The sequence below is a fragment of the Canis aureus genome, chromosome 25, assembly GCF_053574225.1.
Source record: "Canis aureus isolate CA01 chromosome 25, VMU_Caureus_v.1.0, whole genome shotgun sequence".
Taxonomy (NCBI): Eukaryota; Metazoa; Chordata; class Mammalia; order Carnivora; family Canidae; genus Canis; species Canis aureus.
In genome coordinates this window covers 24,123,901-24,149,039 of record NC_135635.1, presented here as the reverse complement: position 1 = coordinate 24,149,039, position 25,139 = coordinate 24,123,901, and the positions used below count along the sequence as shown (strand labels likewise).

At 35.6% G+C, this 25,139-nt stretch overlaps 1 protein-coding gene across 24 annotated transcripts in view; it reads right to left on the bottom strand.

Annotated features, from left to right (window-relative positions):
• The window catches only part of SOX5 (SRY-box transcription factor 5), a 994,522-nt gene that overhangs the window by 7,823 nt on the left and 961,560 nt on the right, over nucleotides 1-25,139 (bottom strand). For all 24 annotated transcript variants that reach the window (XM_077870731.1, XM_077870732.1, XM_077870738.1 and 21 more), the window contains 3 exons: nucleotides 23,847-23,992; nucleotides 7,422-7,530; nucleotides 4,550-4,723 (listed from right to left, as the gene is read on the bottom strand). In XM_077870731.1, the coding sequence (XP_077726857.1) occupies nucleotides 4,550-4,723; nucleotides 7,422-7,530; nucleotides 23,847-23,992 (429 nt within the window). The remainder of the gene's footprint in view (nucleotides 1-4,549; nucleotides 4,724-7,421; nucleotides 7,531-23,846; nucleotides 23,993-25,139) is intronic.

Here is a 25,139-nt window from a genome sequence, read left to right as displayed (position 1 = left end):
TTCTATGACTGTGGCTATGTATAGTAGTAAAAGTAGTAGTGGTAATAATGTTTCTTAAGCATGTGAGGAGAATCTATTTTCAGATGAAGTGTGTTTATCAGTAAGTAATCAGCTCAACTCTGCTCAAATGCACAAAGACCAAAATAACTGGAATTGGGAGTTCCCTACCAAATGTGTTCTGGTAGGGAAGTCTTTACTTGCCTTCCAAAGTTATCTAAGCAAGATCTTAAGGCTTTCGAGTGGGTTCATTATTCAACCATAATTCCATTATCTCAAATTCAAATAGCTTACTGATAAACAGTTCTTCCCTAAAAGTTCTGACAATTCCTCAACATGTACTGTTATATGTATTAAAGAAATACGGTAAATAAGGGACGATACTCTTCCCTTAGAATTCTTTCCTATTGGAACAGATGTTGCCTGGGTGGATATATCCATGGAGGTATTAACAAAAATTTATAAACAGATTTTTTTCCAATATAGACAGCCATTATAGTTTATTCTATTTACTACAGAAATCCAGATTATGGTTCAAATAATAGAGTTTATGTTTCCATTCCTTTCTCCAACTTGTGTTTAAATAGCCACATCCAATAATCTGTAGGTACAATCTCAAACTCTATATTGCCCAACATTATTCGCTAGAGGTGCTGGAAACCATTATGTTATTCTCAGGGCAAATACAAATACAGGTAAAGCTATAATACTATTGAACTAGAATGAATTCTTTTTGGGAAGTTTCTTACAAGTATGTACAATAGGATTTTAAACCTCAGATCAGGGAGTGCCAAAGTGAGCTTACCAGAAATAATTTACTTAAGAATCAAAGCAATACACTGAAAGATGGACCTATAATGGTTGACTTTAAAATGTCCTAGCTTTATTATTAGACAGAACAAAGAAACTAGCATTCTCATTTAGAATAGGATTTGCTAGGGGTTCTTCTCTAAGTTTAAATGTTCTATAAGCTCAAAAAGAATACATTTCTCTAAGGAGAGGGATTGTTTATGCCTCATAGTACCTGCCTCAGAATGTTATAACTCTTTTTAGATTTCCTACTATGTGCATCACGCTGTATTGATTATTGGATATGCAGTGGTGAATCATCATGTTCCTTATCTTCTTGAGGCTCATATTCCAGTGGAGAGAAAATACATTAAGCAGCTAATTAAAAAATTTATTATTTTAATTACAATTGTGGAAAGTACAGGAAGCTATAAGACCATGATAAGAAGTTGAGATCAATCTTTTGTGGGTCAGGAAGGCTTTGCTGTGACTCCTTTAGGAATCAGCCAGGAAGAGCCTTCTGTGGAGGAAGAACAGAATGGTCAAGTGGAAAGAGGGATTAGAGGAACTTAAAGAAAGTTGATCTGGCTGAAATGCATAGGAAAATATATATGTATATACACGCATACACACATATATATGGTAAATAAAAGATATATATTTATATAAAGATAAAATAAAGATACATATACAATAAAGATGTGTAAATTCTCAAATTGGCTCCTAAATCTAGAATGAACTGGTATCACAAAATATTTAGACATTTGATAATGTAATTTCCCTGGAAGTATCACTGAATCCTAAATTACATTTTAAAAGCTGGCCATCTCATGGTTATGTCTTTTTAAAATGGAGAATTAAGTAGCCTACGCACTGTCTGTAGTTGGCAAAATGGCTAACTCTTCTGTTTTATGACAGTGCAGAACAAATAGTGTTTTGATTTGGTGGCAAATGCAGTTTTCATTTTTTAAAGATTTTATTTATTTGACAGAGGGGGAGAGAGAGAGAGAGAGAGAGAGAACACAAGCAGCACAAGCAGGGGGAGGGGCAGCGGGAGACAGAGAAGCAGGCTTCCCACTGAGCAAGGAGCCGGAGGTGGAGCTCGATCCCAGGACCCTGGGATCATGACCTGAGCTGAAGGAAGATGCTTTACGGACTGAGCCACCCAAGCGCCCCCAGTTTTCATTTTTTAGTAATGACTCTTGAACAGGGTCAACCAAAGGACAGGTTTGGTTTTGGTTTTAATGGCTTTGTAGGTACCACATCCAGTGTATATAGCTACGATGTGAACCCAGGGACACTCTGGATGTGCCTTCTAGGTCTCTCCAAAAGAGATGAAAACATCTACTTGATTTGGGCGTGGCTGGTTGCTTACCCTGGACCACATATAGGGAGAAAGCTCACTGCGTATTTCAAAAGACTGGCCTTTTACAATGGAAAAATGCAGAAGGACATTTGGGTATTTCTCCTGATGATAAAGAGGAATATTTAATAAAAAAAAATCTGATATTCAAAATAAGAACAACAACAACAAAAACAGTCTTGAAAATACTCTTTTCCTTTCTAAATCTGGCAATACAATAAAAATGAAGTTTGAGCTGAGCAGCATTGTCATCTCCATGGGGTCTGTAATGAATTTGCACATTTTACTCCAACTACTGTATATCTAATCAGAAAAAGATGTCCCCCATCCCCTGATCTAGCGCCAAACAGTAAAAGGTGATTCCTTATGTTAACAATTTCAGCAGAATGGCTTATTAAAACCAGATTTTAGGGTATTATAAAATGCTTAGAAGCCCTTTAAAATGTCAACTAGGATCCCCAGAGACTACGTAAAATGTCAACCCAGCTCAAGCGCCGGTTTTAAGCAGAATGAATTAGCAGCATGCTGTCGGAGGCTGTTATCCAAAACAATCAGTAAAGAGGAAAACATCAAGCTTTCTTTGTACTTTTATAAGAAATGGGCCAGTTAGAATGATCTTGTGGATATTTGAAGATCACTTATTTATTTGAAGCAATGACCAAATATTGAGGTCCCAAACCTCAGGTCCCACCTCTGTAGTTTTTTTCCTGCTATATCTTCAATGAACACAATTCTATGGAAAAGTCTAAAATTAGGCAGCACTTTTTTTCATGTAGTCCATTATGTTGTAATCATACGGTCATTCTAATATTCTTGTCTTCAACCCAGAAAGAAATTCTTGCAGTTAGTCACGTGTCTCCTCTAAAATCTTTTGCTGTATTTCCTAAAGTATTTCATATCATCAAAACTGTTATTTCTCTTTTACTTAGGATAAAGTTTTAAGCAGTGATTATCACTTTTCCAGTATTTAGACAAAAGTACTGAATGATATAAAGATAGTTTAAACAATCTTAGTATTTAGTTTTCTCATTTTGACATTTTGGGATTTCTAATTTTGTGATAATGGATACATTAAAATTTATGCTTACATAAAATATTTTATTCTTTTCTAGACTTTTCCCAAATGGAACAGGTGTGACATCTTTTAAAAAATGGGAAATTTCATATGGAAGGTAGGATATGGTCATAAAAAGGAAAAATAGATTAGAGATTTTAGAGATGTAAAAAATGTCCATTTCCTTTATCCATAAATGTTCACTTTTTCTAAGCTTCACATACTCTTATCTTTTGCAATCATATTAATCTAAAGATCTCAAAATCATTTTAGATGAAAATTGAGACATAAATTTAAGTGGTTAATGGTCTTTATTTTCTTGGTTGTTTTGATCTCATTACAAATGTACACTGTGGACTGGGTGGCATCTATTCCCCCAGAGTAATATGAGAATTTGAGAATATGGGAGCATAAAAACACATGTGTATGTTTAGTAACTACTTTTAGATGATCAGCTACTTAATGTAAAGGGATAAAAGAAACACCATACTTGCATTAAATACATGTAATTCCAAGTGCATTATGGATTCTAATAAAGCTTTAGTTAACTTAGAGAAATGTTACTTATTTGTTGAAGCCCAAATTTGGAGTTAGGTGTTCATATTCTATTTTTGTTGTTTAGCTCTTAGAAGTCAGAGAGTAAGTTAGGTTATCCAGTAGCTGGCCATCACACCATCTGAAGATGAAGAAGATGAAGATGATGATGATGTCAAGTGAACAGCACAAAGGAAATGGAATTTTCCCTTCCTCTATCTGGGACATAAACTGGTATACAGTAGGCCTCTTTATAATCATTACCCTTACCTCTCACCCATCTTTTCTGTATGCTTCAGTGTCTATGTATGTAAGACAAATAGTGAAGTATAAATTAAAAATTGCACCACATGCTACATCCTCTTGTGTACTGACAATCTAAACTGATTTTCAATTCTAGTCCCGGAACAATCATCACCTATACCTCCATCCCTACCACGTGAAGAATACTATAATCCAAAGGAAAAAAATAAATATAGTCAATACCATTATCAAGTGGCTCACAGGAAAATAACTTTTTCTTAGTCTTAGCACAAAATATTTCTAGATTTTAAAGGAGAGAAAATATTACAAAAATAAGTATAGAGACACACAACTAAAGTAGCTAAAAAAACAAACAAAACTAGGCCTATTTCTCAACACACATAAAATATCTGTCATCAGAAGAAAAGCCTCAATTAATGGTGCTTATTTTTTAGATAAGCAGATCACATGAACTGTCTGGCCTCCAAAGCCAGTACCTTTCAACAGCTGCAGAAAGCAGAGCTGTACATTTATTCCATACATCACATAACCATTAGTATGTTTCTTACCCAATATCTTGCTGATGTTGGAGTTGTGCATGTCAGGAAAGGCTTGAAGGATTTTCCTTCGTTCATCTTTAGCCCACACCATGAAGGCATTCATTGGACGTTTTATGTGGGGTTCATTGCTACCACGCCCTCTGGATTCTCTATAAATTCTTGATTCTGAGACTCCAGCACTTCCTAAAAATAGGGAACATTGCTTTGTATGAGTGTTAAGACTTGGTAATTCTCTCCTTTGTATTGTTATTGAATATTTGTCTAGTGAAATATGTATTCAAGTCTGTTAAAATATAAACATAAAAAGTACATCTGATAAGAGTACTTTTGGTTCTTGAGACAGAATGCTTGTTTATGAAGTTTTTATGATAAGCCCTATAGTGGCAATTGTCAGATCTGCATTTTTAATCCATTTCTAATATATTTTTCCTTTTATTCAATGGATTATGGACTGTGTCACCATCAATTTTTAAGAGGACACAGAAACTTGAATATGTAATCTTTGACGCAAATTGGAAAGAGAATAGTTGGGGCATACCAATAGGCATTCTGGTACCATAGAAATATTAAATAGATGAAAGATTTCATAAAATTGTGAAACGCTAATCTGTTTGGCATGATGGATGACCACAGGTAAGGATATATCTCTGCTACCTAAAGACAGCCAGAACAGTAGCCATGTCCGTTTTCTCTCCTGAAGTAACATAAACAAAAATGCTGCTGAATAAAAATTTGAGGTTAAAATGCAATATAGAAATTCTTCTGTAACGTGTTTGGCTTTTCCTGGCAATTTTGTGCTAATAAATGCATGAACTATGCTGACACATTAATGATAGCCTACTCCCCAGAAGGTATCTAAAAATGGTAGGAAAAAAAAAAAAAAAAAGAACAGTTACACTACTATGGTTTCCTAAGAAGTTCACAGCCTCATATTTAGGGGAAACAAATAATATATTTATTTCCCTGAATTTTCTCCCTAGTGTCTAAAGTTATGCAAAGGGACCCACTGTAAGTTCCATTCTGGTTTGCAAGACTCATGATGATAAAACATGACCAAGAGCCACAGTGGAACCCTTGGGAGCTTCCTTCGCCCCTCTAGGCTTCACGTGACTTTGTGAATAGTTTCACCAGAGTAAACAGCTTCCAGAGATACCTGAGTTTAGGCAAAGAAGACCAAGAGGAGCAGCAAGAAACACAGAACTGTGATACTAAGTTTTCCAGGGGTGTCATAAGGAAATATGGAAGAGGTGTATTCTTTTGGTAGCATATAAAATTTTGAAACAATTTGGGATTTCTAGAGGTTGTATCATTAATAAAAGTGCTGCTTTTTCTTTCTTCCCTCATATCTCTCTTCCTGTCTTTTCTCAATTAGAAGGAATGGGAATCAACCAAAATAACCTGGACCTAAAGACCTCTAGAGCAGCAAACAAGAACACGGCATACCTGTTGGTGGAGTTTCACATTATTTCTCATTCATAGTATGCTCTTTGGTCTGATGAAGATTGGAAAATATTTGCATACAAGCATGACTGAATTTAACAAATAACAGCAACAAAATCTTGATGTTTTAATGCTGATTACTATGGGTATATTTTATCATGCTAATACAACTTAAAATTTATGAAATGTGTTATTACCGGTAATTGTCTTTTTATTGACAAAAATGAGTGCTAATATATGGCAACATCTTTCTAGAATGAGGTTGTAACTAGCAAATGATCATTTGCACATCTGCTTTTTCTTGTTCTTACACCTTACAGCAACATAAGCAATAAAATGAACATTAGGCAACTTCATCAAAGCTAAACAAGCTCTTTATGTGTACTTAGGCCAGGTTTATCTTAGCCAAGTGAGGAAGAAGATAGAAGTAAATGTTTGGATCCAACAGGCCAGGAAAACACTGACTTTTGTTGGATATCCAACTGAATAAAATTCAGTTTTGATAAAATTATCTGGCTAAATGCTCAAATTTGGCTAGTCTCTTGGCTAGGACAGAACTGGACTTAAAAGTGGAATTGGCCCAAGGCACAGAGTAGACAACTATGTATTCTGGGGAATTCAAGGCAATCTCTGCCCTAAAGTATGCTTCCTAATGGTTTGCTCTGGTGCAGTCTTTTCTATATGCAGGGAACTCTCTACAATAGTAACAAATTTGAGGACGGTGCTCTCAAAATGCCTGTACAGCACTTGACACTAGAGGGAAGTTCCCAGGAATAGTGCTTTCTTCTTTTTCTCTCTTTGCTGTGTTATTAAAATTAGAGTGTCAATTTAATTGGTTGTCATTGGGGATGTTTAGGAGGTTCAGAAATGATGCAGACAACAGAACTCTCGAGGCATGTAAAGAAAGCATGAGGCTGTGAACTGGCATTTTAGTTGGGTTATAAAGGGGAGGGAGGACACTTGATTGTATAGTAGACAGTGTAAGAGTGAAGGGTTCCAAAATGCAAATGTATATATATACATATATATACATCCTGAAAATGTCCATTTAGTGTTGGATTTTGGTCAGAGTTTGACAAATTAAAGCTTGAAAAGAGTATCTAAGAGTATTTGCTTCAGAATCATGCCATCTTGAATCCAAGACCTGCCTCTAGTACTTACAGCCCTGTTATCTTGGAGAAAAATGATTCAAAACTCCCAGGGGTTAATCTCTTTGTTTGTAATAGTATTTATCTCACAGGTTGTGCTAGAAATTAATGAGATGATTTATGCAAAGCACTCAGCAGATTGCTTGGCACGTGGGAACTGCTCAGTACATGTGAGCACTTATTGTAATGATCAGGTAAAGGTGGCTATCATATATACTTTTTAGTAGTTTTAACTGGCACTAAATTGACACTTCTGCACACTATTGGAATATATATGAACAATTTTCACAAACCATCAGAATCTCCACTCATGTTGAAATCCATCATGGCATGGCTAAATTTTCCTTCTTCATTCTGTTTAACTGCCAGTTGCTGAGTCAGACTCTCCAGTGTTGTTTTTTCCTTAAAAAAAGAAATTTATAATGAGAGCTCAATCTGGAAATTATAATTATTCAAAGACATTTTTTTCTTGGGCCATATATAATACATTAGCTTCTGGGAGGGACAGAATGTTGATTTATTCACCTTTGCACATTCAGCACATTATGCTGAGGTAATTGAAGCAAATGATCAGCAGGGTTTCTGAAGGAATTCTGATTCTTAGAATCCCCAGTACAGTCTTGGCATTTGGGTTTGGTACGCCTAAGGGGTATATATGCTGGGATCCTTGGAGACAATCTTCCTAAATCATAAAATGTGCAGAGAAATTTCATGAAAGCAACCTGTTTTACAACATTTGGAATGCCTTTAATTTTAGCCAGACAGTAGAAGTATAGGAGTGGCATGGGGCCCAGAGAAAGTCTTCCAATAGTCAGGTGACCAACTGATAGAAACATAATTCATAGTAGTGCCCTCTGGTTGCCATCTCCCTAAATGCCATCTGCATTCCTCATGCAAGGGTAATGAAGACGTTTAAATATTCATTGCTAATTGCTTGTCAAGTCTCTGTACATTCGATGTGAGTGCCTGCTACTTGGACCACAATTTGATTTGGATTGCTAAGCCAAAATATTGAGTTGGCGAATTATTTGAGATACAAATACACCAAAATTAGATCTGCAAAGACATCAAGTCATTTAAAAGCATGCAGTGCATCATTTGAATTCATGGAGAATATGGCATTACAAACTAAATTATTTTCAAGGAAAATATAACACCCAATTTAAACCACATGAGATATTAAACTATTTCCAATTAAGTAATTGGGTGATTTTATGACAAGAAAAAGCATACAATGAAAGGTTTACAGCTTTTTCTAACACTTTCCATCATGGCTCTGAGGATGACTTGGTTCCAACATAGTTTTAAGAAAAGCATCTATTGGATTTCATAAAATTTTCTCATTTATAGTTTTATATAGAGTTATAGAGTTTTATAATTATTTACTTCATTTTCTGAGGAACACCATCATGAACTGTACAAATGAACCACATATACTGCAGGATAGCTATTGACACAATAAAATGTTCACAGAAAATAATCAACTATTTAAGATAATTGTATTACAGGTAAAGGGCCCAATTAATGTTCCCACCAAGAACCATTAGGGTATTGATATTCTTAATATAGTACATGCTTTATTTTTGCAAAATCTTTGACAGTATTACAATTGTATGTACTAGATAAAAAATTCTCTCAATTTAGTGGCTTTGGAGCTCCTATTCATCAAAGTCTGTACATGATTTAGTAAAAAAATATTTAATTGTCAATTAGTATAAAACACAGCAGGGAAATTTGAAACAAAATAGTTGATATCAACTCTTGTTCTACAGGATTACATAGTACTAAGTTGAAATAAATTACATATTTAAAAATGTAGGATATGATTCAATTAGTTTGTGTGAAATTGATATTTTCAGCTGCTTTATATGCTCTGGATTTCTTTTCCTGAGAGAGTCTGCTGTATATATTCAGCTGAGAACAGGAGCATCAAGGACACCAGCTTAACAGACTCTTTATAGTAAATGTAGCTGTTAAAATAGAAGACAGTTACATTAAAAATAAACAAAAAACCACACATTCCATCAACATGATATGATAGTCTCCAGTCAATGAAGACTTAACTATTTTTGGGGGAATGTTCTAGGTATGGATTGCCTCTCAGGTTTTGATTTAATTGTGTATAAGGCAATAATGCTATATATTTTAGAGAGAGTTTTCCATTCTGAAGCAGTCTTTTCAGAAGAAAAAGCAAAATGAAGGCAATTGGAGTAGAAAGAGGACAAGATGTTGAGTGACCTCTAAGGTTCTGAGTTCAGCTGTATGAATCTAGTGCCATCTTACCAAGAGGCTAAAATTAGCAAATGAGGTCAGGAAACTAACCATGAGTTTTTACAGTAAGTAACCTCCAATTATCTACCCCTAAGGTACACAGTATAATAAAATTATTTAATTAATTACCCAAAATGGAATTGACAATACTTCCCAAGAGTCTATGGGTGGGAGACAGCGGAAGTCAACAGGGTAAGCTGCACTGTTTTTGTGATCCTTTGCAGAGCTGATTCTCAGATACGTGAACAGGGAAATGGGATGTGACTGAAGGAATTAGAGGGTTTGTGGTGTGTGCCTTTAATTAAAACATCTTACAACAGCATGTAAATAAAAATGGTAACATTGCACATTTTAAAAACCCTTGATGACAATAAATTCAGAAGATCAGAAGGAATTGAGGTAAGGGGGCTATACTAAAACCTAAGTGGTTATATGGTAAATATACAGTATATAAAAATACAATGGTCCTGTGGCAAATAATTACCATATAATCTCATATTAATATTGATTTTATAGCAAATAAAAGTGTATATTTAGTTCTTATGTACAGGGGTATATATAAATCTTTATGTGGATAGGAGTTTAGATAATATACTGAAACATCATAAGAATGAGTTGAATTTAAAAATAGTTCTCAAAACTTTAAATTCAATCTATTTAGGTATATAGGAGGAGAAAAAAATCAGCCAAATGTTATAAAGCATGAATGCTGGTACCTTGAGAAGATTCCTCTGATACTACTCCTTCCAGTTCCACCATCCCTGGCTGTCCCCTTCCCCAAAAAGTCCACTTATGCACTATCATGTCTAAAATTCAACCACTGAAGATTCTGTTCCTTGGATTAAATCTTTACTGAAAGCCTCTTTCCAAATGTGCCAACATTACTAAAAAAAGGTAATATTTTGATTCTCAAAGCTCCTATAATTAAATTAACCTTTTCTAAATAGAGGTACCTGAGGGCACCTAGGTTGTTCAATGGATTAAGTGTCCAACTCTTGATATCAGCTCACATCATGATCTAAGGGTTGTGAGATGGAGCTCTGCCTGCATAGGGCTCTGCACTAGCCTTAGAGCCTGCTTGAGATTCTCTCTCTCTCTCTTCCTCTACCCCTCCTCTCTTATCCCTCCCCTCTGAATGAATGAATGAATGAATGAATGAATGAATAGAGGCAGCAGAAGCAAAATGAGTGCAGTTTGATATCAGATAGAAAGGGGGTACATGGGAAGATGCTAAAAATGGGAAACACTTAAGAAACTGAATTTGGGGAAGTAGATAAAATGCTGATGGGCACAAGTGATAGTTTTTTTTTTTTTTTTTTTTTTTTACCAATTTAGAATCTTAGTCACATCTGGCTCCAATAAAAAATACATTTTAAGAATTTGTACAGAAAGAGAACACCTTATGCCCCCACTTTAAGATCACTGTTCTTCAGCACAAATCCCATATAGCATTTTTACTTTACTGCTCTTCAATACTATCCAAATGCTGATCTGAAACTGGCAGAATCACTGATTTTCTCTCCTCTACCATTTTTCTATCATAAATAAAACAAAAATAAAACAAATATAGGCACATTCAAAGAAATTATTGCTAAAACTCTGAAATGCTCTGAGTAACCTCAGAGTAGAGGGTACAAACATTTTAATTACTACAAAGTAGTCAAAGTGAAAGAGTCTTCATAATTTATAAATAAGGATCAAAAAGATTACCTGTACGCTTTCTCTCTTGAATACAAATTAGCAATCGGATAACAATAAGATTTCCTTTAGAATGAGGACTCCTACCTGGCTAATCAAATCTTATACAATACTGTAGGTTATTGAGATCAAGGGGTAATGTTAGGTTAAGTCTATTTTTACTTGACAAATCTTCTGGTCCTATGTCAACTGGAACTAGGATCCAAATGGGTTGTATCTCATCTACAGAAGAAAACAATGTCTTAGATCATACATATCTTGGGGGTCAAAAAATGATTCTAAAACCCAGCGTTTAAAGAAGTATTATTACTGTGCTAATATTCACATAGGCAATCTGGCAGCTGGTCTTAGGCTCTGGGGCTTATTCAGTTGATTTGAAAACAACACATGTATTGTTTGTGCATGACACCAAGCTATGGTGGAAATCAACAAGGAAAGCCAAGAAATATCTAGAGATGTAAGCAATGAGTTGATTAGAAGTAGTCAGTAAAGATCTGTACATTCTGAATGGATGGCAAAAGACCATAAGAATTAATGAGAAGAGGATATATTTGAAAATATAGAAAATGACCCGTAAGGAAATAATGGGTTTGGGGATCAGAAAAATCCTTAACCAAACTCTGTTATATGTATTAGCTATGTTACTTTAGACAATTATCCTCCCTGAGTCCCAGAATCCTAGTTTGTAAATGGGGTTTAAATATAGTGATAGATTCTCATCAACTTAAAAAAAAATCAAGATATCTATGCTTTTAATATCAGGGGAAAAAGGCAATGAGGGAAATTGAAAAAGTAAAGATTCTTCCTAACATATATGAATTACAGGAATAGTTAGCTCAATCTCAGTGTTAAATAACTTGCCATGGTTATGACCTTTTTTCCCCTATGGCTAGAGTAGTGAACAAATATGCATTCAAAAGGAGAATTTTGTTAACAACTCCAAAAATTGTTGAGATATTTTTTTCATTTCTCTTATCTGTCATCTACAACAATGTATTTAATCTTTTCATTTTCCATTTGATGTCCAGCATGATGGTTTACAGGTCTAGTACATACTTAAATTGAAAACTTCTCCTATTCCATTACTTCAACATATACAGAAAATAACTAAAAATTCACTGTTTATAAAGGTTCAAGCGAACATCCTGTGTTGATACTTCATAGAGCAGACAAAACAAAATAAAACAAAAAACACACAAAAACTCTGTTTTAGAGGAGGTAGATATTTCCTTAGTTACCTAATCCCAGATTAAACAATGCACAAGGAAATGGTTCCTCTGTTACTCCTTGAAATTGGGATCCGTGTAAGTGATGAGCTTTGCTCCCCAGCAGACACATATACACAAAGAGAGATGGGCTGTGGATCAGCTATCATAATGGACATCCCTGAAATAAAGCTCACAAAGCTATAAAACTCATAAAAAGCACATGCATGAAATGACAGAATAGAGTGTGACTGTCAAATGTTGACTCAGTAACAGTTAAACCCCTTCTGGCTGTACTTTTTTATGGTCTACTTCTATACTAATGACACGGGAGGAAGAATGAAACAAAAAAGGTTTTTAACCCTCCAATTATGTGAACCTCACAGACCACCAAAGAAGATGAAAGATTATTTATAATGTCATAATGATTTATCAGTTGGATATTTTTCTCATCAGCATAAGCAAAATACAAAGAAATAATGCATATGTCTACCCCCTCAACTTCTTGGTTCCACCCTTGCTTATTGAGAATGCCATTTTCTAAAAAATAACCATCCGCTTACATAATATAACAGCACAAATAGGAGAAAAGGCTTTCTTGTAAATTGTATATAAATTATATACAAATATATTTTCTCTCTCTCTCTTTCACACACACACACACAGACACCTACACACACACACACACACACACACACACACACTCTTCCCTTCAAGACTAACAAAACCCAAGTTGAAGAAATCATTGACTAATTTTACTCTGGTCAAATGCAAATGTATCTATTAGAATATTTCTAGACACATTGGTACTCTGAAATTTGGTATCCCTTGGGAATATTTTCCATCAGAGAATCAGTCATAGAGATATGGGAACGAAGGGGTTGGAAAGGTCTATAAATGGCCTCTGGTCTAGTCATCTACAAAATCATCCTTATCTAATCTTGATGTCTTCTTTTTAAAAATCCAGATATTCCCCTAGTGGAGAAAATCATGAATTAGAGCACATAATTTTGTTCCACAATCTAATTTCCTTTTATGAAATTTGGTAACCACCTTCAGGAAGTGTTTTCTGAAGCATAATTTCACCTAAATTTCTTAGAAACTTAGTTTCCTCAGGCAATCTGGTCAAATTGAAATGTACTGGCAGATCATGTTTTCTTAAAAAGTATTGTGAAGTTGAAGATAGATGAAATGGTTTTGAAGGAAACACATAGTTTCTATGAATTCAAGTCTTCATCCAGATGAATAATTTTCCAAGATAGTAGCATGAATTGTACATAAAATTGATGACTCCCTGTCTATGATTTTTAAAGAATTTATTTTATTTAAAATTTTTAATTTACTCATGAGAGACACAGAGACAGAGGCAGAGACATAGGTAAAGAGAAAAGCAGGCTCCTCACAAGAAGCCTGATGTGGGACTTGATCCCAGGAACCCGGGATCATGACCTGAACCAAAGGCAGCCACTTGACCACTGAGCCACCCAGGCATCCCTAAAAAACTGATTTTAAAGTAGGGGAACTATTAGAAAGTTAATGGCAATTAATTCTAATTTATGAAAGAGAGGAACTTGAGGAACAATGACCTGAGCATGTAATGTATGTTCCAGAAAAGACAGAGCTGATGGTTACAAAAATTATCTAAGAGCACTTAGCAGAGGATGTAGGGTCAGCAAAAAGCCAGTATGGATTCATTAACAAAAACAATATTGTAATGACCTTAGTTTATTTTTCTATAGGAAATGTAAGGCAGTCCAGGGGTATTCAATGGCTATAATGTTTTGGACTTAACTCAAGCTTTGGATTATGTTCCTATCAATATCCTTATTGTCATGATAGAAAAATTGCATAGGACCTTGAAAAAGAAAGGAGATGGGAAAACTGGGTAAAAAGCACCAATCTTCAAAGATCTTAAGAATGAACTTATTTAAAAAAAGAATTAAGCCCTGTTATTTGTGAAAAAGGGGATAGCATTTGGCCATATAAAGTCAAGATATACAATGCTGACCAATGGCTGTAAGTTATCAGGTGAAATGTAACAAACCACAAAGAGTTGTGTAATAGTCAGAGGTGTCTGTCCATTAAATGAATTGCCTCGAAATGTAAAAAATTTCCCCTCTCTGAAAATTTTCAAGTATTGAACATATGATGACCTGTCTGGCATATTAAAAATATTGAAGAGGAAATTCAAGGCCCTTTTCATTGTCTTTCAAACCTGCAAATCTATGTCCTACTTTACTGGACACTTCCTAACATAAAACTAAAAGATTTTGACCAGTGTATAAAACTATATATATTTTCTATCATAAAAGACAGTTTTCTCAAAAATTTTTAAGTTTTAAACCGTAAGGGCACTCCATTCATAACTGACGATTCCATATCGTTTTCTTAAAGTCAAGGAAGATATTTCAAATTGTGAAAAAACATAGTTATTGAGATGTATTTTGTGAAGAGACTGTCAAATCCACACAGACAATCAGAGTCACAGATTCAGGTACTTTGTGAAAGACACAGTTATATGCCCAAATTCCACATTACTAATTTAGTCCTTAAAACAGAAAACCACCGCCAGGAACAGGAAGAAGTCACTGAGGCCTGGAGGATTAATGCACAAAAAAGCCACTCAAAGGAATCTGTAGAAAACAGATCAGTCACAAAGAAGGTACACATGAATAGTGTCATGGCAAAATACTGGTCTTGGCTTATTTGTCACAGTGGTGCTTATGGTGTGTACTCAAGGAAAGGGAAGACAGGCAAAGAAAAAACTAAGACCTGAGTTTTCAAATGTTTGTGTTATGTGGTCAGCATTCAACCGAAGTCTAAAAAAAGACCTTGTTATATTTCAAAGCAGGGCAGATACAGATACTGTGCACACTGAGTTAAATCAAAAGGGTTAACGTGAGAAAAACAGGCGGCCAACAAAGAAAAACAATAGAATTCACAACCAACGCAGGATGTCCGGTAGGTGGGAGGGCTGCATAGATGTAAACACAAAACTTGAATATTGTCTGATGTTAATTGTTCTATAAACAATGGGTAACTCAGTCATTGAGCTACGGAAATGTATAGAATTTTTCTCTTTAATTTTCCTTCTCATGGAATAAAAGCTACAAAACTGTTAGCATTCTTATGAATGTAGCCTCAGTAGCCAGTAGTTACCTCAGTTAAATAAATATAATTGGACTATCTTGAAGAGTCATGGCTTGGTTCAGAAATGCTGGATCTGATGAATAGAAACAGGCACATCAGAGTTATAGTTCACTTTTCAATTATCCATGGTTGTTTTAAGGGAAGGGACAGAAATACATGGATTTGAATAGATATTTAGACTCTCCAATTAATCAACAGCTAAAACTTCACATGTTTTATCAGCACTGCTTACAAGAAGCAAAACAAATAAGGTTGAGCACATTTGTTTTGTTTTCCTTGCTCATCCTTTAGTGAAGTGGCTGGGTTAGTGGTTGTGTGGTGAAGAAAGAGAGATCTAGGAAGGGAGCAGACCAGCAAAAACAAAGAATGGGAAGAACGATGTACAAATCACGGAGATGGTTATTGCTTAAATGAGATTTTTGTAAGAAAGCCTCAAGACTCTACTGAATCCTACATGTGACCAATGCTGGGGCACAAGCTAATCATCAGGCACTGAGTACTTTCTTAAACTTCATCAGCACGGTCCATTAGAAAAGAGACTGAACTCCAAGCCACAAGACCTTGGCTTAAAAACAGATCTCCCACTAGAATTCCTGTAATCTTCTCAAATCTCATTTTTATTTTTTAAAAGAAAAGATAGGATCCTGTTCTGCTCTTATCAAAGTACAAGGTTGAAGGCTAATATGAAATCACTTTGAAAAGGGTAAGCACAAAATAAATAGCAATAGCCATTATTATTCCTATGATCCATAAGCAAGTCTTTCTCATTTGTAAACAAGGAGGAGCAGTAAGCTTGGAAAGGTTCAATGAGACCCTTTGAAATACATGGCAAATTTGGAATATTTTCCTCAAAATTTTTAATCCATATTGCTCAAGTAGTTTGCAATAAATGACAAAAGGGGATTCATCACATCTAGCAAATATAAGAGGATAACTGAAAAGCAAATGTCTGTAATTATTTTAGTGCTTTAATGTTTAGTTGTCTTAAAGGCAGCTATTCGATCTTGGGGCTGAGGAAAGGAACATGGGAGAAGAAAAGGAAAGACCATTCTTAATAGATCAGGTGTTTGAAGAGAATACTTCTGGTCCAACAACAAAAGTGATTCTTATTTTACTTATAGGAAATTTAGAAAAATCAGAAATGTGGGCACATGCATGTCAATTTATAATCCTATCACCTTGACATAACTATCCTATACTATTCTTCTAGTGTTTTATCTATGTAACATAGAAATAGACTTGAAAAATATCTAGATCACTCTCTACATGGTGTTTTCAAACTTGCTTTTTTCAGGAATACTATTGTGGCATATCCTCATGTCTTTAAATGAATAGACAATTTCAATCATCAGAGAGGCCTGTGGGTGTCTATCCGAAAGCCCAATTTGGCATGCCCCGTGTGTCTCATTTTATTGGACCATCCTGCACTAACCCCTCTACCAGAATGATGTAAAGAACACAAGACTCTCTGTTTGAAAACATGCACAGCTTTTCTAGGCTTGAAAATTAAACCATAAAAAGTTTACTGGAAAAAAAAACCTTTAAAAAGCTCCTTAAAAACTCACACCATAATTGCTCCCCACCAAGCGTGGGCACTTGCTAGCTGCAAGTAGTGGCACTGTGACAAATGTAGCAAAACTGAAAGCGGGCTATACTAAGAGAAAGAAAAAGTCTTCCACTGGCCATCTGTGAAAATAAGGCATGTGGCCATTAAATGCAGAGGCTGTAAATATACACAAACTCCATGAAGCAAATGGCAAAAAAGGACTAAACTTCAAGCTCAAACAAATCAAAATGTTTAATGCATAGTTACCACTGCTGGACGAAAACAGCTCTGATCTTTGCAGTCTGCAAACTCGGCATGTATTTCAATTAAATACCCCCAAAAAGAAAAGAAAGAAAAAGAAAGAAATGAAAAGACACAGAAGAAAACCATCTGGAACAAAAGGCTATAGACAGCCCATACTCAATTTCTAGAAACAAACACCCCCTTTAACTTGCACCAGCCTGTCGAGAATGTCGATTGGAATTATTGAAAGGCTGACATATAGAGTGATGGATGGGTGATGACATAATACCTATTTGCCTTTTTGTCATGGTCTTTGAAAACTGGCTGCTCTGTGCTGATAATATTCACTAAGGGGTTTTCCTCTCCCTTCCTGTCCCATAAGAAGTGTTCCCTAGCTAAGACACTCAGAATTAAGAAGGTTTTATGAATGAAAAACAAAAGAAAAGAAAACCTAAGGATCAAATGCCAACTTGCACGTAGAAAGCTGGTCTAGATTTCCTAATAATCAGTTGCCTAGAAAGCAGTTCCCTTCCATTTTATATAAATTTTCAGAGTAGAGAGTCTCTAATAATAAAAAGGCAAGCATTCAACATCAGATTTTTTTGTGTATCTTTTAAAGTCATGGAATAATTAATATGTAAATGTAGAGATTAAAAAATAACATATACGCACTTTTATAAAGAAGCAACATTAATAATTTGTGTTACTGTAGTTTTTCCTAGACAACTTCCAACCAGCAGACTGGGGGCTTTTTAAAAATCACACATGCATGTTCACACACAACCTTCCCCCCCCCAAAAAAAGCTCCTGCTTTGTCACTGAGCTGCAATGATCTATCTCACTTTCTCCCAAAGGATTTACCTAACATGCCTTTCTCCTTCATGAATTTTTTCCTCTAACCATTGAAATATCTAGTTCTAATTTGACTTCTCTAATTCATTTTGGCTAAAGGCAACATCTACAAAAGCCATCCATAAATCATTAATTAATTGTAGTGTCTTTCCCTGAATGCAGAGGCATGAGTTCCTTCATATTCACTTTTTCAAAGCGAAACCCGTAATTCACAATTCCTCACATGCCTTGTCCTTATCTAAGGGAAGGAGCATGTGTTAGATAATGCTGAACTAGATACACTGTGTCAGTTTCTGAAGAGTTAACACTGCTGGCCCCATCCATCAGATGGCCAGCGAAGCATCAGGAAAGAATGATGGATGTAAAATTATTACAGGGCTGCCATCCGATACACTTACTGCCATTTGTAACTAATGCTGGGACTGACACACTTTTTTTCATTATTAAACATCCACATTAAGTCAACATTGGTCACTGTCATTTCATGTTTGGCACTCTGTTAAAGGGAAAGAAAGAGGTTGACAATAGCAGAAAGAGAGGAGGTTGTAGTGGAAGAGTTTCTAAGTGCCAGACTAATAAAAATTAACCTCTGTTTACAAATTAGTCTATGTAGTATTGGTAAGGCTTCCTATGAGTATGACTGACAAGTAAAAAGAGAAACTGCTATCATTATTGAATAAATTATGGTTTAAAATATACCTATGATTCTCTAAATTTTCACCTTATTCTGTGGAAATCAGACATGAATTTTCACTGAACCACAGAAGGAAAAGTAAGGCATTTTGCCAGGAATTCTTACTTGCTGTAATAGAGGAATTCATAGCATGTGTAGGCATTTGGATTTCAAGTACACTGTAGGCAATTAATGTTTATGTGGTGGATAAGTTCTCTACCTTAAAAAAATAAATGCACACATCTGCATGTTTATTTTTGTGAGTGACATCCGTTTTATATATGAAAGCAGTACAGAAGTTGGCCTTAACATGTAGAAACATATGTGCGAACACACATTCATTGGTTTAACCTGTCACCCAAGGGTGTATGTGTGTGTGTGTATGCGTGTGTGTGTACATGCTTATGTGTGATTTAATTCTTTAAGAACCACAGACAAGGTATAAGGCCACAGACTTGTAATAGTGCAAAAATAAAAGTAGCTAGATAGATGACGATGAGTATAACACAATCAAAACAAGCCAGTTTCATGAAGAAAATATTTGAGAGCTTCGATATCATTTTTATCATGCAGCTGTGGCCTACTATGACCTTTTATTACTTGATAGCCATTCTGGTCTTTTTCTTCTCTGCAGATAATCTTTGATCTTAAGATATCTCTTGATCTCCAGGAGTATAGACTGAGGTCTTTCTAATTCAGTCCCAAAATATAATTCATGATCAACCTAAGGCAGGTTCCCTTCCTCTGGCCACTAATTCTCTTAAAGGTATGCAGTCAACCCATTTCTATTCAAATGAGATATTTGTGGAAGTCTGCGTGAGGGGTGCAGTGAACATCCCTATGTGAATGAAGAAGACACTATGTGAAAGAGTATTGAAAATAGCAAAGAGAAAACTGCTTCTCCTTCCCCAGGTGGCCTGCTTTCACGGCATAGTTGTAGGTACAGCAACATTTGAAGACCCTAAAGGAAAAGCTAAGAGAATCATGAAGATTTCAATCATGATATCTCTGAGATGATAAATTAATGCCAATTGCCTTCTACAAAACTTCATTATGTGCTAAAAATTAATCATTATCTGTTGAAGCTATTGTATTTAGATATCCTGATGCATGTAAGGAAATACATGTTTAACAAATACATGGAAATCATTCCACCGGGGGTGAGGGAAATAAGCAAGGAAACTTCTGGTCTATACCACATTTTGGTCAAATGTACTGGTCTCTATTAAATTAGTACTGCCTGGTGGTATCAGGAAAAACTGATACAAAAACTGAGGACTTTATGATTTCCAAACTATGGCTACCTTCAAACATAAGGTCAGAACCTGAGTATGCAGTCGGTCATACGGCCAAGATTATGCCAGGTGGGTGTTAATGAAACAAATGGGTGGTTTTTACAAACTAAATGTATGAGGGTCTTTCTGATTCTTCCTACCTGAGAAGATTTTTTATTCATCCATAACACTAATCTGTGAAGAGCTATGTGATAAAAGATAACATTATCGGAATATGCAATCAGACTATAATTAACCTGAAATGACAATTATAAATAACACTGTGTCCCAGAGTTTCCAAGAAACCTGACATACACAGTTTTTGGGTATGTTGAAACACTTCCAAGAAAAGTAAAAAAATGAGAAATCTTTTAGAAGTCTTCAATTAAAATGTGTTTTAGTAAAAATGACTTTCATTATGTGTTTTGGTGCACATTACTAGAAAACATTTGTCCCTATCTTCACACCTCTAATTGTTTTTACTACCAATTACAGCTTTTCAGAATTAAGACTTTCTACTTGGGACAACCATGTTGGTCATTTGAAATCTGGAGAAAAGTTACTATGTATAAGGTTTATGTACTCAAGAAAACAAATCTCTGCTACAGGATTCCAACCCAGGGATCTCAGGTCATGCTATCACCTCTCAGACCTCAGACCAATGGGAAGCACCAGGCCGTTTTTTTTTCTCTTTTCCCCTTTCCTTTCTCCCAGTTCTTTTCTATATGTTTTTTTTTCTTTTATCTGCCACCCACACCCCTACTCCTCCACCCCTCTTCACCCCAGCTATCCTTACACCTCACATACTTTCTGGGTTTAGGAATCTGGGAGTATTGTCTTAGTGAGAGAAATGTTCTTTTTTTGGTATTTGAATGATGTGATAGAGTACAAAAAATTTATCATATCTTCTGTTTATGTCTTTCAAATGAAAGCAAAATTTCAAACCAACTACTGATCTACCTATGCTCTGGCTATGGATAAAGTTGGGCAATTATAAAAATCTATGAAAATGGTAGGTATTAGGAGAAAAACAACACAATAGGCATAGTGATGTCACTTTATGTGGAAGAATAAGCAGCCACCTTTGTCAACTCAGGTTGAAATGTTCTGATATGCTAAGCAAAATGGGTGGGGTCTTTATTCACTTCTTACAAGTAGGCTTACACACATAGAGGCCATGGTTAACAGTCAAAATAATTTGATTTAAGCTATATACTTTATAAAGGCAAAGGGCACACTTTCTCATTCAATACAGTATCTTAAGCTCACTATACCACCCCTCCTACATAGCAGGTGTTAATTAAAGGATATAAATTTGACATTATCTCATTCCCATGAGTTGCACATAAATCAATCATCCATCCATATTACAGAAATGACACCCAAGCTAGTTCAACAGAAAAAGGCAACCACAGTTAATACCTACTTCTCAGCTTCAAAATCACACTTTCATTGTCAGGTATCAAGGTGTCATTCAGATCCTTCTGCTGAAAATATTTACTTTCATCTTACAGAAGTTTGTCATACTGTTACAATAATGGAACTGTTTCACTTCTGTATTTTAAGATTTTCACTTAAAAAACCATGAAAATATAAAACTGTAGTTGGTGATATAACTCAACTGCATTGAAAGTGCATGGTGAAGAGATTTGGGAATGACAGCCTTTTTGAGAATGAAGACATCTTAACTGGCCAACAGATTTTGGCAGGTATGACTCAAAAAATAGGTTTCTAAAAGGTTATAATGCTACAAAAGAGAAAGGGAACTGTAGGCAGTAGTGTTCAATAAGAGGCAATTCTCACTCATGCAACACAAATAGAGAAGGTGCTAATCAGAGAAAGAAAGTATGATTGTGGAGGTGGAACAAGAAGTGGAAATAAAGTCCCCTAACAATGGACAACTATGGAGTAAAGTGAATGCAGATGGTTCCACTCCTGGTACTTAATCAAAAGGCCGAGCAGTCACTGGAGCCGGCATAAAGTCATGTGTTAGAACAACAGCTGATCTGTATTAGAGAAGATTAACTCGCAGTGCCATGGTGGAGGGCCCAGGATTATTTTATGTACTTCCATTGCCTTACAAGCCGTCAGCACAATTATTGCCCTCCGATCTGAATGAGTAATCTGTAACCACAGCTAAACAGCATGCTGCTTAGGGGCCTAGGAGCTTCATGAAGATGAATTTCCATACCATCAAAGTGCTTTTAATGGGCTCCCTGATCCAACCACAAGGCCTGTTTTGCAAGTATATAGAACTCAGGATGAAGGCTTCCTGTCCAAAAGGATTTGGTCGGTTGTCACTTGACAATTCCCAGCCAGCACAGGGGAGGAGAGGGAGGGGATAGGTAGAGTTGTCTCTGCTTTGGAGGATTAAAAAAAAAAAAGGGTACAGATGCTTGCTGAATGCAACCAACTGCTATATCCACAGCTGAATTCAATGCGCTTAACAAATAACGGCAATTTAGCTATGCTTGCGAGGAATAGCTTGAGTCACTTTGCATTAGCATCTGGCTGAGTGTTAAACTCATTTCTACATGGGGAGCAGAGAAAAGGAATTTCTGTTCAAGCATCCTTTCAAGAATGTTTAAATATTTGAATATAAATTCCTTTATGCTTGCTATCATTCCTTCTTAGAGCTGTCACTTTGCTTTTCCCCTTCCCTTCTGGTGCTTAGCTAGAAAAATTTTGTGTCCTTCTCCCCGTACCAGTGTCGCTCTTCTTCTTATGTTGTGTGATTACCAGAGATGTACACCTAACCATGCTTTCCTTTCCCCTCTAGGTACAGAGCAGAATTGAAGTCATTTTTCCATTCTTTTGACCCATGTTTGGACCAGGGTTGTGACAGGATTCCATGTAGATTTCACCTTCACTATGCAGGTTGTGAGCTTCTTAGAGATTGCACATCAAATTCCATACAAAGCCAGGGAAGCCAGCGATCTATCAAATGAGCAATCTGCTCATTCTGGACAATCCTGTTTGACTCGCAAGCTTTCTATGATGGCTAACTTTCAAGTTATTGCTAAGTAGCTGATCATTTTTGTTCTCCTATTTACTTTATCTCCCTAGCTACAGGATTGGAAAAACAAGACTCAGTCACATCTTAAAATTTCAAATAAGAAATATCAAATATGACCAAGATAAGTACATCACTCTGAGCTTTTTATAATGACATAATATTTTTTTCTGAGTAAAATACAATGTAGCTTAGACAAAAGTGTTTGGAATGATTACATCTAAGATAAATTCAGAAGTTTCACTGGCCTTACGTATAATAACAATGTCCAAGTTTTAAAGAGCACATTTTGTTTTATAATAAAGTCAAAATTTCCAATTGTGCAGTCATCTAAAACTTGACAGTGCTTTGCAGTGGAAACATATTATGACAGCTTCAGGATCCTAGTTACTTAGGCTATGAGCATGGGTATCATCCAAGCTTATGCTGATTAAAGAAGATTCAGCATTTTCAAATCCAGCTCATCCCCAAATACAAGTTAAGCATCTCTGTAAAGCAAAACTTTCACTCAGACTCCGATATTTCAAATGCCATTCCACTTTAATGCAAACTGATGGCAGAAAGGGGGATATTAATTATCAATAAGGTCTGGAGATGGATAGAAGAGAATTATAACTCTTCTCATTTCCAGATGGTTTTGATTAGGAAGGGCATGAAGATTTCTGTACTGACAGAGGGGGAAAAAGGGAGGGAGAACCATCATTCTGAGGTGGTGAGAAAATGAGAAAACAAAGAAAAAAAGCATTTAGGCAATTTAAGTAGTTTTGGAAAGTCAGTTATTTTATGAACTAACCTTTTCTGTCCGGCAGTTATTGAGACCTAGACTATTCACAACAGCCACCTTCCCATCAAGCACCTGTTGTTCCCGTCGGAGCTGCTCCTTCATTTGCCGAGCTTCTTGGATGGCCTTGGTGACAGCATCATGGTCATTTAAATAACCTGAGGGTGTGACAGAACAAAGGCTATGTTTTGTACAAATGTGTGAATAGGTTAACCTTCAACCAGAAAAAAAATCACGTCTTTTTTTTGGATAATGACTGGCGTCTGGCATATAATAATTTCTCGATTTCATTTGTCTAAAATGAATGAATGAATGAGTAATCGTTAATGCCTGCTTCACACAGTCATACATGAACGCAGTGCCAAGCATCTGTGATGCAAATGTAATACTGAAGTGAAATATGGTTGTTTCCACATGCTTGGAGAGAAATTTAAAATGTAATTTATTTTATAAATTTATAATTCATTTTTAAATGAACTTTTGTCATTTTGTATTTTGTAGTGCAAAAATGAAACCTATCTGGCTTTTTTTTTCACGTAAGGCTCATTTGAATGCTAACATAGGATAGAGGTATTGATCATTATCACTCTGATTATTGACATTCTCATTGTATTAGAAAGGTCAGTTTAGAGTTTGCGTATTGCACTGTTACGGTTGTTATATACAGAAAGAACACATCATTATTAACTAAGTGAAAGAAGCTCGTTCCCCTCGAAATCCACTGATGGAGAAGTAAACCACAGGTGGCAGTGGTCTGCTATGATTACAAACTTGTAAGAGTTATGGGCTAAATTTCAAGCGCAGAATGTAACCAAGCACCTGCGAGTTGTATGGTAGGAAACTGTGGCTCCTGAAAACTACAGTCACACTTAATTCACACTCTTAATAAGATGGTCAAATGGCCAACTTGCATCTACAGCTCCACAATCCAGAGTGAGTAAAAAAAAAAAAAAAAAATTGTCAAAATTTTTCTTTTAAAGAATCACAGGTGTAAGGAGCAAAACTAATTTTTAACTTAATTTTAACACTGGTCATTTATTTATTTGATACACATTATTATGATCACACACAGGACTTCAGGGTAGAGTACCGATGGGAAAAGACTGTTTCGTAAATATTGAAAAGAAAGCTAATATATCATCTTTCACTCTCCCTATCTTTTAACTAGGGCATAAAATGGCATAAACTGAATCTATAATATGCAATTGCCCAGAAAAGGGACTTGTTTGTGACATGAGGCTAAATCTAACCAGATCCATTGGTGAATTGTGACAGATGGAGGGACTGTGAGACAGAAGGCAGGCA